The sequence below is a fragment of the Vombatus ursinus genome, unplaced genomic scaffold (genome assembly GCF_900497805.2).
Source record: "Vombatus ursinus unplaced genomic scaffold, bare-nosed wombat genome assembly UNPS02014168.1, whole genome shotgun sequence".
Lineage (NCBI taxonomy): Eukaryota > Metazoa > Chordata > Mammalia > Diprotodontia > Vombatidae > Vombatus > Vombatus ursinus.
In genome coordinates, this window is record NW_020953946.1 from 3,643,466 (window position 1) to 3,659,741 (window position 16,276).

The 16,276-nt window shown below is 39.5% G+C and overlaps 1 protein-coding gene across 1 annotated transcript in view; it reads right to left on the reverse strand.

Moving 5' to 3' along the window:
- NIPA1 (NIPA magnesium transporter 1) overlaps window positions 1–15,602 on the reverse strand; it is a 50,592-nt gene extending 34,990 nt beyond the window's left edge. Inside the window, exon 1 of the mRNA XM_027859490.1 lies at window positions 15,449–15,602. Coding sequence (XP_027715291.1) covers window positions 15,449–15,602 — 154 coding nt within the window. The remainder of the gene's footprint in view (window positions 1–15,448) is intronic.
- Between the last annotated feature and the right edge of the window lie 674 nt (window positions 15,603–16,276).

Below are 16,276 nucleotides of genomic sequence, written 5' to 3' on the forward strand. Positions count from 1 at the left end.
TTGCCAATTGCATGTAAAAAGATAATTTTTAACATTCATTTTTAAATAAAATTTTGAGTTCCAAATTTTCTCCTTCCCTCTTCCCTAAGACAGTAAGCTATTTGATATAGATTATATATGTGCAATCATGTAAAACATATTTTCATATTAGTCATGTTGTCTGTCACTTATTTTGATCTTTCCCTGTTTAGTGGATCATTCCCTTCCATCTATAAACATGCCCATGTTTCCCCCATCCTGAAAATATCTTCACATAATCCCTCCATCTTTGCTAACTACTGTCCTATATCTCTTCTGCCCTTTGTGGCTAAACTCCTTAAAAAAGCCATCTACAATAGTTGCCTCCATTTCCCTCCTCTCACTCTCTTCTTAACCTTTTACAATCCAGCTTCTGGCCTTACAATTCCACTGAAATAACTCTCTCCAAAGTTACCGATGATTTCTTAGTTGCCAAGTCCAATGGCTTTTTCTAAATCCTCACTCTCTTGATCTCTCTGCAGCCTTTGACACCATTGGTCATCTCCTCCTTCTTGATACTCTCTTCTCTATGTTTTTAGGACACTACTCTCTTCTAGTTATTGTTTTACCTCTCTGACTGCTCCTTCTCACTGTCCTTTACTGGATCCTTATCCACACCCTCTAACTGCAGGTGACCCACAAGGTTCTGTCTGGGGCCCTCTTCTCTTCTCCTTCTATACTGCTTTACTTGGTGATATTTTACTGATACATTACATCACCCCCATGGATTTAATGACCATTTTTTTACGCTGACAATTCTCAAATCCTCTGCTGATCTCCAACTGCCTTTCAGGCATCTCTAACTAGATGTCCAGTAGACATGTTAAATTAAACATGTCCAAAACCAAATTCACTATCTTTCCCCCTAAACCCACTCCCTGTCCTAACTTTCCTATTACAGTTGAGAGTAGCACTGTCCTCCCAGTTCCTCCAGTTCAAAACCTAGGTGTCATCCTTGACTCCTCACTATTTCTTATACCCCATATACAATCTGTTCCCAAGGTCTGTGGATTTCACCTTTGCTAGATCTCTCAAATATGCCCCCTTCTCTCCTCTGACACTGCTGCCATTTTGGTGCAGGCCCTCATCTCCTCATGCCTGGACTAATGCAGTAGCCTGCTGGTGGGTCTGCCTGCCTCAAGCCTCCTCCCACTCTTATCCATCCTCCTTTCAGTCACCAAAGTGATTTTCCTAAAGGGCAGGTCCAATCACACCACTCCCCTACTCAATAAACTCTAGTGCCTCCCTATCATTTCCAGGATCAAATACAAAATCCTCTTGCATTCAAAGGCTTTCATAACCTAACCCTCTTTTTATACCTTACACCACCACTCTTCTTACACCTTACCCCTCTCCATGTACTCTTCAATCCAGTGTCACTGGCCTCCTGGCAGTTCCACGAATAGGAAACTCCAGCTCTCAACTCCAGGCATTCTCTATCTCTCATTAGAGAGACATCCCAACCCCTAATGAGAGACATCTCTGTCCTCCAGGCCTGGAATGCGCTGCCTCCTCATTTCCTCCTACTGGCTCTCCTGGCTTCCTTTAATTCCCATCTTCTACAAGAAGCCTTTCCCAAACCCTATTAATTCTAGTGTCTCCCTTCTCTTAATTATTTATTTATCCAATACATAGCTTGTTTTGTATGTATTTGTTTGCTTATTGTCCCTTTCCCCCATTATATTGTGAACTCTTTGAGGTCAAGGACTGTTTTTGCCTCTTTTGTTGTATTCCCAGAACTTAACACAGTACCTGGCACAGAGCAGACACTTAGGAAGCCTATATTGACAGGTTGAACCATTCCATGACTTTCAAGACCCTTATTTTATCCAAACAAAGAACCTGAACTAAGAGAGAACTGATGGTAGAGATGCCTCGAGCATCCTTCCACCCTCCCTCTTAGCAGAGGACCTGGCCTTATAGTTTATTGGGTAAAGAGAGGCCTGAGCCTACTCTTCTCCCTAACTCGGAATTCCTTGATATCGTCCCCCATTTTTCTCTTCTTTCACTTCAGTCTCTGGTGAGGAAGTAGCCCTTCTCACCAAGTCCAACCAACTCCTCAATGTATACCTTTGATCCCATCCCCTAATGATCCCTCCAGACTTCCCCCATGATTATGTCTCTTCTCTCTAATTTTTAATCTCTCCCCAGATATTGGCTCTTTCCCCATTGCCTATAAACACACCTAGGTCTTCCACATCTTTAAAAAAAAATCAAGTTATAGCATCCTATATCTCTCTTCCCTTTCACAGTCAAACACCTAGAAAAAGCTGTCCAAAGACACTTATATTATACTCACTTCCTCTCTGCCCTTTTTTCAATCCCTTGCAATTGGATTTTCCACCTCATTCAATTGAAAGAGATCTCCAAAGTTACCAAAAATCTACTGATTGTCAAATTCAATGGAATTTTCTCAATTTTCATTTTCTCTGTCCTCATCCTTCTTGACTTCTCTGTTGTATTTGACACTATTGGACTACCCTCACCTCCTAGATCCTCTTTCCACTCGTTTTTGTGGCACTGCCTGCCTAGTTCCCCTCCTGCCTGTGTGACAACTCTTTCTTAGACTCCTTTGCTGAATCCTTATTCATATCATGTCCCATGTGGTTATACCCCAAAGATTGTATCCTAAGCCTTTTCTCTCTATATATTCTTTCATGGTTTCGGTTATCTCTATTAACATGACTGCCAAAAAAAGATAAAAATAATAGTATAAGACAATATATATATATATTCCCTCTAGGTCTTGTCTTCCCAATACTTTCAAAAAAAAAGTTTAAATTTCATGAGGGAAGGTGCTATGTCATGCTTTTTTCTCCCATTTATTACCTTGAATGGAAAAGATGCATAGTGTAGTGGAATCTGGGGCTAGGCTTCACTCAATACATTCAGTCCAGTTATTCACACTCAGGATTAGAATATAATAGGGGACTTTTTGTTGTTCATTTGTTTCAGTTGTGTCTGACTCTTCGTGATCCCATTTGGGATTTTTTTGGCAAACATACTGGAGTGGGTTGCCATTTCCATCTCCAGCTCATTTTACAGATGAGGAACTGAGGCAAACAGGGTGACTTGCCCAGGGTCAAACAACTAATTAAATGTTTCAGGCCAGATTTGAACTCTGGAAAATGAGTATTCCTCATTCCAGGTCCAGTACTCTATCCACTGTGGCCACCTAGCTGTCCCATAACAGGGGACTAATGGACTATAAAAATGCAACAAAAACTATATATAGAATGAGATTGAAAAGGATATGGTGCCTGAAGCTTAAACTGATACTAATTCAGATAAAAAAAATCATTCCAAAGACTACAACAAGATTAAATCAGAAAGGTAGTAGTTCCTATATGGCAACAGCAATTCAAATAAACGCCCTCCTCTCCCCCCACATCAATTCCCCATAAGGTGGGCCTTTTATACTTCAGGTGGTAAGGAAGCCAAACCAACAAAGATGCTGAGAAGTCCCAGCCTCTCTGCCCCCTTAAAGGAAACAAACCCATCCTACACAAAACTGGTGTCATTTCTATTACATGAGGGAAGACTTAAAAGAGTGGTAGCAAACTCAAAAAGAAATAGGGACCACTAAACCATACTAAGAATCCCTGCTGGTCACATATTGACCTAGAAAACCAAATATTAACATAATCTGTGTTCTATTATATTTTTATTTTGTTAAATATTTCCCAATTACATTTTAATCTGGTTCTGACAAGACACAGCCTCTCCTGGTTTAGTTTTCTTTCTTTCTTTTTTTTTTTTAAGGCAATTGGGGTTAAGTGACTTGCCCAGGGTCACACAGCTAGTGTCAAGTGTTTGATCTGAGGCCGGATTTGAACTCAGGTCCTCCTGACTTCAGGGCGGGTGCTCTATCCCCCAAGCCACCTGGCTGCCCCTGGCTTAGTTTTCTAATCAGTAAAATGGGACTAAATTATATTTACAGAGTAGGTATGAGGAAAATATTTCACAAACCTTAAAATACTATTTAAATATTAGCTGCTGTTGTTATTATTATGTCCACCATAACAACAAATGATGAGAAATTTGAGACTTGGAGTGGCTAAATTATTTGCTCTCTTAGTAGCTAGAGAAACAAAGATCCTTTTCATCTGGGTCCCAGATCTACCTGCCAGGGGGTGTTAGATTAAAACTTCCCTCTTCAAAGTTACTTTGCACCCTGACTTGATGTCCACATATGGCTGCCTCTACACGCATGCTACCCTGCTGAGTTTCCTGAATCTCAATCTATCAAAGTCACTATTTCCTTTTTAACCTGCTGACCAGTTTTCCTTGTCTAAACTGGCTTTTTCTGGTTTCTTCTATTTTCTTTCTATTCTTGGCTCTTTTTAAAACTCTCTCCACTACCACCCTACGACTAAAATCATAACTCAGAGCCTTTATCTGTAAGTCATGCTCTCCTCTCAGACAACATTAACACAGAATCATTAGTGTGATCAGTACTATATGGCCAAAGATCTCGGTTCCAGCCAGTCTCTCTATCTCCCATGATGCAACACTCTCCCTCCTCCATTCTGACTTCTGACCTCTCTGTTTTCCTTTAAGTTCCAACTAAAATCCCACCTTCCCTCTGTTAATTATTTCCTATTTATCCTATATTTAGCTTACTTTGTATATATTTGTTTTTATGTTGTCTCCCTCATTAGATTGTAAGCTTCTTGAGGGCAGGGGCTCCCCTATTAGACTGTAAGCTTCTTGAGGGGGCAGCTAGGTGGTACAGTGGAGACAGCACTGAGCCTGGAGTCAGGAACACCTGAGTTCACATCCAGCCTCAGACACTAACTAGTTGTGACCCGTGGGCTAGTCACTTAACCCTGTTTGCCTCAGTTTTCTCATCTGTAAAATGAGCTGGAGAGAGAAATGGCAAACCATTCCTGTATCTTTGCCAAGAAAACCCCAAATGGGATCACAAAGACTCAAACATGACTGAAAAAAATAAACAACTGAACAACAAGCTTCTTGAAGGCAGGGGTGGTTTTTGACTTTTTTTGTATCCTGAGGGCTTAGCCCAGTGCCTGGCACATAGTAAGTGCTTAATAAATGTTTACCGATTGATTTTTGGATGGTCTTCCTATGCTATTTAGTCCAACCCCCTCATTATACAAATAGGGAAACTGAGGTTAAGTGGCTTGCCCAATGTCACATAAATGGTAAGAGGCAGCCTATGGACCCAGATCCACTCCATCTAGAGACAGCAAGCTTTCTCCTGGATCAAGTTGCCTCCATCAAATACAGTTACAGTTTAGTACCTCTGGCTTCAGCCTGACTGGAGATATTTGTGTGTGTATATATTTATATGTATGTATAATATTTTTTGCCATTTTGAAAAAAAATCTGTTTATTTTTACATGCATTTGTAGTCTGTCCCTCCCACAGTCTCACCCTACATTGAATCAAAAAACAAAACAAAAACAAAATCCTCATAAACACACAGTCCAGTAAAATAAATGTCCACATTGGCCAAGCCTGAAAAATATGTGTGTCTCTGTATTTTAAATTCATTATCTCTCTGGCAGAAGGTGAGTAGCATGTTTCATCTTCAGTCTTATGGCTCATTATTGCATTGATCAGAGTTCTAATGTCTTTTAAAGTTGTTTTTCTCTATACCTTTGTTGTTATTGTATAAACTGTTCTCCTAGCTCTGCTCACTTTATTCAGTATCAATTCATAAAGGTTTTCCCCAAACTGGATATACTCACAAATCTACATAGTATATTAATATTTGGGATGGGTTGTTTGTGTTTTAATTTCTAATACAGACACCACCTGTAAACACTGGCAGCTTTAAATCTTCGATGCTACAATGCTGTGATTTTGCCATATTACCCGTCAACTTACCCCAACTCCCCAACCGGAATGCTAGCTCATGGTTCTGTTTTTCCCCTTTGTTCAGAAACCTTGGGAAACTAAGCTAAATTTGAGCATAGCAGTTTGAACTGTCAGACAAAGAAGTCTTGTAGACAACACAAAAGAGATTTGTAGAAATCATGATACCAATTGCCAGTAATGTTGGCACACATAAAGTTTATGCCTAAACATCTAATATTTAGCTATAAATCTATGTGAAAAATTTCCTTGTAATATGCATTTTCTATTCTGCATATATGCAAATATATCTGGGATTGATACTAATCCTAATGATCATAGAATAAAAAAAGATCCTCCACTCCGACATGGTGTGGCCAGTAACAAAAGAAGTGTCTACTCATAACAAAGAGCGGAGGATGAGAAACTCTGTGTCCTTTATGAATTAATGCCTTTCCTTCAAAAAGGTTTTATAAACAAGTTACAGTCTTAGCTGAGCCCTTAATAAAAAGTTGAAAAGCAAGAGCTTGCTTCCTGACGTTAATATAGCTAAATATATATTGTAAATATGAGCACTGGTTTATAGATACAGGTATTCCACAAGTAATAGATAATTCTGAAAGTCTGTTTACTAATTGGTTGTATGGAACTCAGCGCAGCTAGGTGGCACAGTGGATAAAATGCCAGGCCTAAAATCAGGAAGACTCATCTTCCTGAATTCCAAGTGGCCTCAGACACTTAGTAGCTGTGTGACCCTGGGCAAGTCACTTCATCTGTTTGCCTCAGTTTCCTCATCTGTAAAATGAGCCAGAGAAGGAAATGGCAAACCACTCCAGTATCTCTGCCAAGAAAACCCCAAATGGGGTCATGAACAGTTGAATATGACTCAAAAACGACTGAACAACAGAAGGAACTTGGAGCTCATTTCCCCCCTAAAATATTATTTTATATATGGTGATTAGATTCTCAGGCCAATTCACAAAATCCTATTTTACCCATATTGTGAATAAAAAAATTTGAAAACTGAAAAAAAATTTCAAAAATTTCAAAAATTAAAAAAAACAATTTTAATCAGACCTGTGATTTCATGGGTATACAAAGCTCCTGGGGAAAACTTCCTCAACTATCTCCATTGGTTCTTGCTTACCCAGAATCACAACCTGTGTCAGAGGTATAAAGAATTAAGTGTTTTGACTTAAAAGGAAGAATTTCTAGTCCCTCAGAATGAATGTAAAATAGAGATCCAATCTTAGTTGAAGGGATGAGAAATATAAAGTATTCAAAAGCAAGATCTGCTTTTTGAAAAGTACATTTAACTTTTTTAAAAACAAAGATCCTCTTCTTCCTCCCACCTTTGTACTTCCTCCCCCCAATTTGGGAAGCAAGAAAAACAAAATCCTCTGTTACAAACACATATAGTCAAACAAAACAAATTGCCACATTTTTTGTTGTTCAGTTGTTTCAGCAATGTCCAATACTTTGTGACCCAATTTGGGCTTTCTTGGCAAAGTGATATTTCCTTCTCTAGCTCATTGACAGATGAGGAAACTGAGGCAAACAGGGTTAAGTGACTTGTCCAGGGTCATACATACATTAGTCATGTCCAAAAAAAATGTTTCCATCTCCATTCTAAGCCCTTCATCCTCTCTATCAAGAACGGGTTGTCTGTTTCGTTATGAGACCTTTGGAATCATGGTTGGACATTGTGTTCATCAGAATTCCTGAGACTTTAAAAGTTTAATGTCTTTACAATATTCGTAAGCAAGATTTACTTTGGGTAATTACTGACTAGACAGGGAAGCATGTATAGTACAGTGAAAAGAACATTGGCTCTAAAGTCAGAGCACTTGGGTTCAAATCCTACCTCTGAGGCTTACTACCACCATGATTTTAAGTAGATCATTTAACCTCCCCAGGTCTTAGTTGCTTCATTTGTAAAATGAGGTGGTTGGATCAGATGACTTCCAAACTCCTTTTCTATCTCAAAGTCTATGATACTATGAAATAGAAAAATGAACTTAAATGGTCTAGAGTAGCAAATCTCAAAACTTTTTGGTCTCAAGACCCCTTCACATTCTTAAAAATTATTAAGGTCCCCAAAGAGCTTTTGCGTATAGGGGTTATATCAATCAATATTTACCATATTAGAAATGAAAGATGAAAAACTTTAAAAATATTTATTCATTCATTTAAAATAATAAATCTACTACATAACATGAACAATATTTTATGAAAAAATAATTTTATTTTCCAAAACAAAAAAATTATTGAAAAGATACATTATTTTACATATATTTGTAAATCTCTTTAACACCTGGCTTAATGGAAGACAGTTTGATCCTCATTTTCTTCTACATTCAATCTGTTGCAATGCTGTTTTAGTTACAGTATATAAAGAAAATGGTACTTTGCACAGATATATAGTTGGGAAAGGGTTAATATAACATCTTAGTATTATTATGAAAATAGTTTTGATCTTGTGGAACCCCAGAGCTACATGGATCACACTTTGAGAACTGCAGGTCTAGATTAAAATTGGAGTTTGTAATCTGTTTTCAATTCTATCATGTAAAAATAAGGATAAATTACTATTTGTCTGCAAAAATGTTCTACTAGATACATTCTTATTTAAACCATTTATTTGTTGGGTTTTTTTTTTTTCAGAGCCAACACCTATAGCAGAAGCTCTTATTTTCCACATACTATTATTTCTTTATGGAAAGATGATCCACCAGGGCAGGGTGAGGCATTTGGAATCCCGTGACATCCTCCAATCCCTTGACAAAGAATAGCTGAGTCAGAGACCTCCTCTTAGCATTGGATAAAGATCAGATGGTATTAGATCTAGCAGTAGCTATTACTGTCCAGTTGGTCACTGACAAGTTGGAAATTCCTATTGGGGACAAATGAGTTCCATTTCAGAGATTCCAGTCTTACCTCTAAGTAAAAAAAATTAATTGCACTGAGGCTTTATCATATAATATCCAAAAGTGTTCTCCTGCATTACTCTTCTCAGTCCAGGAGAACCTTCGCATGCTCTAACCCTAACCTTACACCCTAAAAGACAGGACCTGTGATTTCACTGTGTAGGGAGCATTTTCTACCAACGCAGCTAGGCAACTCACTGGTAATGCGTGGTCTTAGAGAGTCGCTTGTTAACGTTGAGAGGTTAAGCCATTTGCCTTAGGCCATTCAGCCAACCCCGGTCACAAAAAGTCAGACACTGAAATGACTGAACAAGAACAACAACAACATGCAGGCAGGAAACTCAAAGGTGGGACTTGAACCCAGGTCTTCCCAACTCCAAAGCCAGCTGTCTATCCACTCTGACTAGACCATGCTGCCTCTTACTTTTTTTATAGGACCTAAAAACAGACCCAATACCAAGTACACATATATTTATAACCATCTCTCTGCCTATCATTTTGCTTAACCACATCACTCAAAACCTCAACCAAAAAGATTCAATTGTCCTTTCCATATTAAACTGTCACATATTTTTTTTTTCTGGTGCTATTATTGTTGTTGTTGTCATTCAGTCCTGTTGACTTTTCATGATCCCATTTTGGAGTTTTCTTGGCAAAGACCCTAGAGTAGTTTGGATTACCTTCCCCAGCTCATTTTACAGATGAGGAACCGAGGCAAGCAAGGTTAAGTGACTTGTCCAGAGTCACAAAGCTAATAAGTGTCTGAGGCCGGATTTGAACTCAGGAAGATAAGACTTCCTGACTCCACGCCAGCCTTCTAACCACTGCACCAGCTAGCTACCTAGTGTTATCATTGTATTAATCAACCTAAGTTAAAGTCTTAAATTCTTAACATCCATGTTTCAGGTAAAAGTTTTAAATTCATAATAACCATCATGGTCACAGTTCAGACCATGCACAATTTTAGGAACTGAAGAATTCTACTTTATTTCTGAGTAACTGACAACATTTACAATGGAGAGGCCTCAATTCTAGAATTTGTTTTCCATAAAGCTAAAGGCCTCTTATTCTAAGTATGCTGCAGAGCAGTAATTTTTTCTTCAAAAGGGGATATATGAAAAAGTCAATGTCTGATTATTCAGGGACTGATTACTCACTCATACTTCTTCTTCTCATTAGCTTAAACATCAGGGTATAAGTAGTAAATTGGAAATAAATAAAACTACCAAACAAATTTACTCATCCTTAGAATTGGCAAAAAAAAAAAGCAGATTCTAAAATTTGATACAAGATGTTATTTGAATTATCTGCCTATTTTAAATCTTATGTTCTCTCTTCTCTATTAGTACAAATATCAAAGTTGCTTTAAGCTACTTACTTTTGGGGGGGGGGTATGTGTGCCTGAATGGGATAGTAGTAATCTAGAAGTCAGTACACTTGTTGTCTAACACATGGTGTCTTGATATTAATAAATGTGTGTGTGGTTGTGTTTTCATATTCTGAGAGATGTACAGCTGTGCAAAAACAAAACAAAACAATGTAGCTGGTCAATTTCAAGTCATATCTAAAACTCTTGCCATCACTAACATAAGCAAAACTGATAAACAGATATCATGCAAAGAAAACACGATGGGTAATGAAAGAATGAAGAGAAATCCTGAAATCATGAGGCTGACAGTCACAGAATCATAGATTCGGAGCTAGAAGGAATCTTACCTTAGAGCCATCTAATCAATCCAACCCCTTGATTTGATTGACAAGAAAAATGAAACTTAGGGATTAGATAACTTATTCAGGTTCACAATGGTAGCTGACAGCAGACCCTGTCCCTTAATTTCAAATTCAGCATTGTTTCCATTGCACCAAACTGCTGATACATGACTGTGAGCTATCGCTACATTACTGGGTTCCACATTCAGCTTTTTCCATCCGTTTTGTACACAGGATGAAATCCTTTCACTCTGATATAGAACTGTTCACTCTAAGTAAGAAAACCTCTATCTCCTGCCTAGAGTACTACTGTCAAATGTATTTATGTATTTAAATGTATTTAAATATCTCAAAGAAGGAATTCATGGGCCATAATTCCAGAAACTAAGAATAGTACACTTACATTCTAGAATCTGACTAATCAAACTAATTTAATTACTTTTGCAACTCATAGCTTTGAGGTAATTGTCTTCCTTAGGCATTGTGTAAAATCTGCTAGAATATTGTTACTAATTCCATGAATCGCCAAAGGCACAGAGGTAAAAACAAAACAAAACAAAACAAAAAAAAATTGACTCATGGTCAACTTCTGTTTGGAACTTCTTTTATATTTGAAAGCTCTTTAGCACTCTGAGTGATGCTGGCAAAGAACTTCGAGTCTCTTCTTTTGGGGTTTGATCATAGTTTTAGTATTTTTATTTTGGTTTCTGCCCAGAAGAAAATACAATGGATTTGTGGGTTGAGTTTTTTTCTTAATTATAAACAAATGAATAAGAATCACAGAATTTTCGAGTCGGAAGGGGTAATAAAGGCTAGCTCAATCTATAAATGAAAGATTTCTCACTATAATAATCAATCAATAAACATTTACTAAGCACCTCCTATGTGCCAGGCACCGTGCTAAGCACTGGGGATACAAAAAGAGGCAAAAGGTAGTCTCGGCCCTCAAGGAGCTTACAATCTAATTGGGGAGACAACATGCAAACAAATCTATACAAATCAAGCTACATTCAGGATAATGAGGAAGTAATTAGTAGAGGGAGTAACAACCTAATACATGATTGTCAAGTCTCTGCTACAAGACCTCTAACCCAAGGGAATTCTCTATTTCTTTGGCTACCCCTAATAGTAAGGAAGTTTATCTTGACATCAAGTCTAAATTCCTGTTTTTTGCAACTTCTACCCAACATTCCTGATTCTACTTTCTGGAGTCAAACAGAGCAAGTCTTAGGGTAGCTAGTGGATAGGGCACCGGCCCTGGAGTCAGGAGGACCTGAGTTCAAATCTGGCCTCAGACACTTGACACTTACTAGCTGTGTGCCCCTGGGCAAGTCACTTAACCCCACTGCCTAGTCAAAAACAAACAAACAGAGTAAGTCTAATCCCTCTGCCACAGGATAGTACTTCAAATACCTGAGAACCGCTATCATGTCTTTAAATATTTCTAGTTCCTTCAAATGACACTCATGTAACATGGCCTCAAGGCCCTTCAGATGCTTAGAACAGAACACAATACTTTAGATGTGCCACCTGACCAGAGTACCATGGAACCTCATCTCTTCATTCTTGGAAACACACTTCTCAATGCATGGGATGGTCACATTAGCTCTTTTTTGATTTGTTGTTCTGTCATGTCTGACTCTTTCTGACCCCATTTGGGGTTTTCTTGGCAGACGTAATGGAATGGTTTGCCATTTCCTTCTTCAGCTCATTTTACTGAGGCAAATAGGGTAAAGTGACTTACCTAGGGTCAAACAGCTAGGAAGTATTTGAGGTTGGATTTGAACTCATGATGAGTCTTCCTGACTCCAGGCCTGGCTCTCTATCCACTTCACCATCTAGCTGCCCATTTTTTGGCTGTCACATCACAATGCTGACTCATATTAAGCTTTCAAACCACTAAAACTCTCAGAACTTTTTCAAACAAATTTCTAAGGCTGCCCCATAGTGCATTTGTGAAATTGTTTTTTTGGACTCAAGGGTAAAACTTTATATTTGTTCCTACTGAGTTGTACAGTATTCAGTTTAGCCCAATGAAAGCTGTCAAGGACCTTCTCAGAGCCTGACTCATTCAATGAAATAACCATCTCTCCCAGTTATATGTCATCAGCAAATTTAATAAGCATACCATGTACACCTTGATTCAAGTCACTGATAAAAACTGCAGTAGACATAGAGCTAAAAAAATGGCAGTCTAGTGAACAATGGGTGAGAGAAGTATGTTCTAGTGGGTTTAGGGAAAGGATGACAGTGATACAGTAATAAGGCATGAGGAGCCCATGTTGGAGCACAACCTTCAACTCCTCGGATGATACTTAATGAAGCAAAGATAGCTAGATGCCCCCTTTTCAAACACAATCTGTTCTCCTTTCTTCCCATTACCATTACTCTTATAAAAGTAATGGGCGTTATGTATGGTTGATCTCAGGAAAATTTGAGTCTCTTTTCCATGGTTTTCTCTTGGGCTTCCCACTAATGCAGAGGTAGAAAAATGTGTCAAGAAAGCAGTTTTTATTTTCACAAAATTCTCCTGGAGCCTACTCAACAGCCTGGCTCTTGAGCAGCCTGTCAATCACTTGCTTCTGTTTTGGTAAACCACATCAAAGTCCTATTCTAATGTCATATTGGGATTTGGAGGTGACTCTGGGCTCTCAAAGCATTGCCAGCACAAAGAATCCAGGTCCAACAATAGACTGCATAACTATTATTTCAGAACCAGACTAGGTAAAAGCCTAATCGTCAGAAGCATGGCCACCAGGTGATGGATTTTATTGGCCACAGAAGCCTACTAAGGCAGTTATAGATTACAATCTACATCCTGAAAGTATTAAATATTAAAGCAGGTGAATTTCACTAACTTTGGACTGGTCTATTCCTTAAAGTGGATAGAAGACTATGGTAATTGTAATAGCTAACCTTTATAAAGTTCTTCAAAGTTTGCAAAGCAAGATTTTTATATATATTATCTCCTTTCATCCTTATAGCAATCCTGCAAATAAGGTGCTATTACTACTATTCCCATTTTACAGATGATGAAACTGAGGCTAAGAAACACTAAGTGACTTGCCAATGTTCTAACAGCAAGTAACCATCTGAGCCAAGATTCAAACTTAAATTTTTCCCAAGTACAACACTCTATCCACTATACCATCTACCTCTCCAGATGGGGTAGTATTTCTATCAGTAAGGGTGGAGTGGAATTGGTATGAATAGGAGACTGACCAGGAGCTAAACTCTGAGCCAAGAGGTTCAGATTGTTGTTGTACAAAATTAATGGGGATCAGGTATAGGGAAAAGGAGAGCTTGATCTGCAACTCCCAAGGTTAACCCATCATTTTGAACTATAACTTCAGACTATAAGGTGGAAAGCGCTGGCAACATCAGTGCCATTTGTCCAGATGTTGCCAGGAATAGGGGTGGCAAGAATAGCATCAGCAAAAGAGTTGATTTTTAGGAGAGGAAAGGACTGAGTTGACAGATCTGCCTAGCATTCCACCAGCCTTAGAGTTGAATGGCCATATTCTTTGATATTTTTACAATGAATTGGATGTTTCCAGTCAGAATCTAATCAGTGCTATGTCTACAATGCTTCCTTTTCCTAGTGTTTAAGTAATACCAAGATATTGCTAATCATTTTATCTAACTAATTAAAAGTTTAGAGGTTGACTATAAGCAACAAAAATAAATTTAAAAGTCTGCTCACAGCCCCAAGTAACTGTGCACAATCAGGCTTTATGTAAAGGTTTGAAAGTCAGTAACTTTTTTTTTAATGTGAAGGTAACTAAAACTCTGAAAGTGAAAATGGTTGCTTACTTTGGAGGAGATCAAACTTTAAGCAGGACAGAGAGACAGAGTACAGTAGAAAACAGGTCTGGATCACCAAAATCACTTCCATAAATGAAGACTACTGTATGTCATTTTCTCTAATGCTACTCCTCTTCCAGCCCTTGAACGAAAAACTATTTCCACTCTTAGACGCTTTGAAAGCTGATCTAGGATAAACTGTGGCTGAAGCACTTAAGAGAATTTCATTCTCAGATAAAGGTTAAATATTTCCCAATTGAGGATAGGATTATCCAACAGAAAGGGAATAAAAACATTTTTAAAATGCACTTTCCTCTCATTTTACATTACTGGGGGCGGGGAGAGAGGAGAGGAAAGCAGGTATCTGAATGGACGCAAGAATAACTTCTTTAAGTTTGTTTGAATAGAAGGTTCTCTAGAACGGACATGACCTCTGGAAGATTCTTCACTAGTTTGACCGTCTATTCTCTGGTAGCCAGTGTTATTTACAAGTCACCCCTGAGTAGATCATGTACCTACATACCCGGAGGGATCTAAACTCTGTTTAATTAGTACTTTAAGTGAAAAAAAATTTTTTTTTAACCTATGCCCAATGCTTCTCCAAAACCCCAAGCTATGTCCCTGCTAACCGTCTACAAAACTAAAAAAATTAAAAACTCAACCTTAACAGAGACCCTACCCCAACATTAAGGTTGGGCAGGGTTGGGGGGTGGGGGTGGGGGGAAGTGACTGCGGCCAAAGGAAGGGAACAGAGGTTACGGAGAAGACGGTCTCCTCGAGCAGGACACACACCGCGGGAGCGGAGCGGAGCCCCGCTGCTCTGCAGCACGGGTGGGTCGGCTGCGCTCCCAAGTGCGGATGGGCGCTGCAGCTCCATCCCTGCCTCTGCTCGCACTGCGCCGAGCGCATCTTCCGCAGGGGTGGGCGCTCTGGACCACTCGGGCTACCGGGGAAAGGGTGACAGCATCACTCAGAGAAGCATCAGCTCGCGAAGAAGACACTGGAGGAGGGAGGTGCGGAGAGCGGGAGAGAGACGGGAGCATCCCTAGGCGGCCCGGGGCCAACACAAACCCAAATGGTTAAACGCTGCCCCCGAAGCTTTGATCGCTGCCAATCCCACCCCACCCGCGTGAATGCCGCCGGCAAGCACCGCGTTCCCTGCTCCGTACCTCGTCTCTTTGCCCTCACGATGCCTTTCTTCTGCAGCACGAAAGTGGATCCGTTCACCAGGCTGGAAACTACCGCCACGCTCAAGCCGAGGGACACGGCGGCGGGGCTGGGGCTGTGCGCCCCTTCCCCGGCCGCTGCGGCTGCAGTCATCATCCTCCTCCCCCAGCAGAGCCCGAGCTTCCTCCCTACTTGCTCCCGAGAGCTGCCCGGGCTCCCGCGCCTGCGCACTCCGCTGGGATCACGTAAGAGCCTGTATGGCTCAATTTTGCTTTTGCTCCGGGTTTTAGCAGCGACTGCGAGGGGAGGGAATTAAGCAGGAAGAAAAGCAAAACTTTGGGTTCAATGCAAGGGTAGAAAAGGGAGGGGATGAGGGTAGCAAAAAGAGAAAGTCGCGCTACACCTGTTTTGTATTTTTCCAGGATGCAAGTAATATCCACTAATTAATATTTATGGGATGTAAAAAAATAAAATAATAATAGCTAGCATTTATAGAGCGCTCTTAAAGATTTACAAAGTGCTGTACCTAATTATTTCTTCCGATCCTCATAATAGCCCTGGGAGGTAGGTGCTATTATTATCCCCATTTTACAGATGAGGAAACTGAGGCTAAGATAGGTTAAATGAGGTCCAAGGTTACAGCTAATAAATGAGAGGCAGAATTTAGATCTTCCTGACTCCAAGTTCAGCACTTGTCACTTCTCGTTTACAATCTAAAGAAAAAAGAAGATAGGTAAACGAGAACCAATGTCGTAAATACCAGATTTTAGTGGAGAGAGTTTAGTGTTTTGTTTCCTCTAATAGAACTTAGGTTGAAGCCAAGCTTTAGG